The sequence below is a fragment of the Bison bison genome, unplaced genomic scaffold, assembly GCF_000754665.1.
Source record: "Bison bison bison isolate TAMUID 2011002044 unplaced genomic scaffold, Bison_UMD1.0 scf7180017864533, whole genome shotgun sequence".
Taxonomy (NCBI): Eukaryota; Metazoa; Chordata; class Mammalia; order Artiodactyla; family Bovidae; genus Bison; species Bison bison.
This window is the reverse complement of record NW_011495082.1, coordinates 5,547,697-5,549,352: the sequence shown is the minus strand read 5'-3', so window position 1 is coordinate 5,549,352 and position 1,656 is coordinate 5,547,697. Positions and strand designations below refer to the sequence as shown.

Genomic DNA, 1,656 nt, shown 5'->3' with positions numbered 1-1,656 from the left:
CCCCCCCCCCCCCCCCCGTGACTTATCCCTTTGGAAATATAAATTACACCTTCGATACCTCACTGGTGTATAAACATATAATATATTAACACTTCTATGCTGACCTGCTGTATAATTAATTAAAAAGAGGTGTAAGATTAATATATGATCTTTATATTCTGCACAGACCACTTGCTACCTCATTCGAAGGCCGACATGGCAGTGTGCGCTATTGGGTGAAAGCCGAATTGCACAGGCCTTGGCTTCTACCAGTAAAATTAAAGAAGGAATTTACAGTCTTTGAGCATATAGATATCAACACTCCTTCATTACTGGTAAGAATTGACTGAATTCTTCATTCTCTGTTTTTGGCATATAAATACCAAAGAATAATCACCTACTCTATGTATTCTTTACAATTTATAAATAGTAACTTTATTTTTAAATTACGTAAATATTTTCCAAACTACAGTGAAGAGCAATACTAATTAATGCAGAATATGCTCATATTTTCTGATATTGTAATAACTTGAAGTAAATATTTAAACTAAGACCAATATTTGGTATGAAATATCTCTTAACTCAGAAGATAACAACAGTAACAAAAATAAATCTGTTCCCTGGATACTTTTAGTGGAAAAGGAACAGTAATATCAATTATTACTACAACAATATCACTTAACTTGAAAATATTATAATGTAAAATTTGTACTGCATTGCATTACTCCAATATAGGGATAGTTGTCAAATCATGGGGAGATTATTATTTTCATGAAAAAATTTAAATTCTGTTTTAAAGAAAATCTTTTTTAATTGCATTTTTTCACAAGTTTCAAATTCGAATTCAAAAACTTTACTTGGTTTAAACAAATAATAACATCTTTACACAAATAAGAATCAGTCTTAAAAATGAATTTTCTTTTTTTTACATTCTGGGTTTTACATTTCTCGAAGAAAGATGTTATCATTTGAGATTATAACCAAGTTGCTTTCCAAACTGCCTTTTTTTTTTAAGGCAGTTTAAATAGAATGTGGAAAGGGTTTTTTTGTTTTTTTTTTTTTAAGTTGGCTTTTAATTACTGTATGTAGTGTGTGCTAAAACTGTTTATGAAATATGTTAAGCCCTTTTTTCTTTAATTGAATGGAAACTTGTATAAAGACAGAAATACCAGTATAAATCAAAAGCTGTCAGTTGGTGGAAAAGTATATTTGCTACAGAACAGCAACACTGCTTTTAATGTAAAATTATTTAGGAATTGAGGATTATATTTTAAAAATTTTATTCCTGTCTCAATTCATACCTTGATTTTTTTCTCTAAATTTATATCTTACAGTCACCCCAAGCAGGCACAAAAGAAAAGACTCTCTGTTGCTGGTTCTGTACCTCAGGCCCCATATCCTTAAGTGCCAAGATCGAAAGGAAGGGCTATACGCCAGGTACGTATGAGGTGGACTCCCACCAAGACTGATCTTTCTTCATTTAACTTCTGTGCATGAATTTACATTTTTTTCTACTAAATGCAAAGATGGTACAGTATTCTTTGGTAAACTGTCGTAAATTGTGCTTATCCAGTTTTCTTTTGTGAATTGGAATGTAGTCTTGTTTTTTAAATAGCTACTGTCAGTGTGTAGTTGATTTTTAAAAGTTACTTGCTGCTCTTAGGGTGGCTTCTTAAT

At 31.0% G+C, this 1,656-nt stretch overlaps 1 protein-coding gene across 2 annotated transcripts in view; it reads left to right on the top strand.

The window, feature by feature from the left end:
- The window catches only part of ARRDC3 (arrestin domain containing 3), a 13,175-nt gene that overhangs the window by 6,439 nt on the left and 5,080 nt on the right, over window positions 1–1,656 (top strand). For both annotated transcript variants that reach the window (XM_010831923.1, XM_010831924.1), the window contains exons 3-4: window positions 167–314; window positions 1,314–1,416. In XM_010831923.1, the coding sequence (XP_010830225.1) occupies window positions 167–314; window positions 1,314–1,416 (251 nt within the window). The remainder of the gene's footprint in view (window positions 1–166; window positions 315–1,313; window positions 1,417–1,656) is intronic.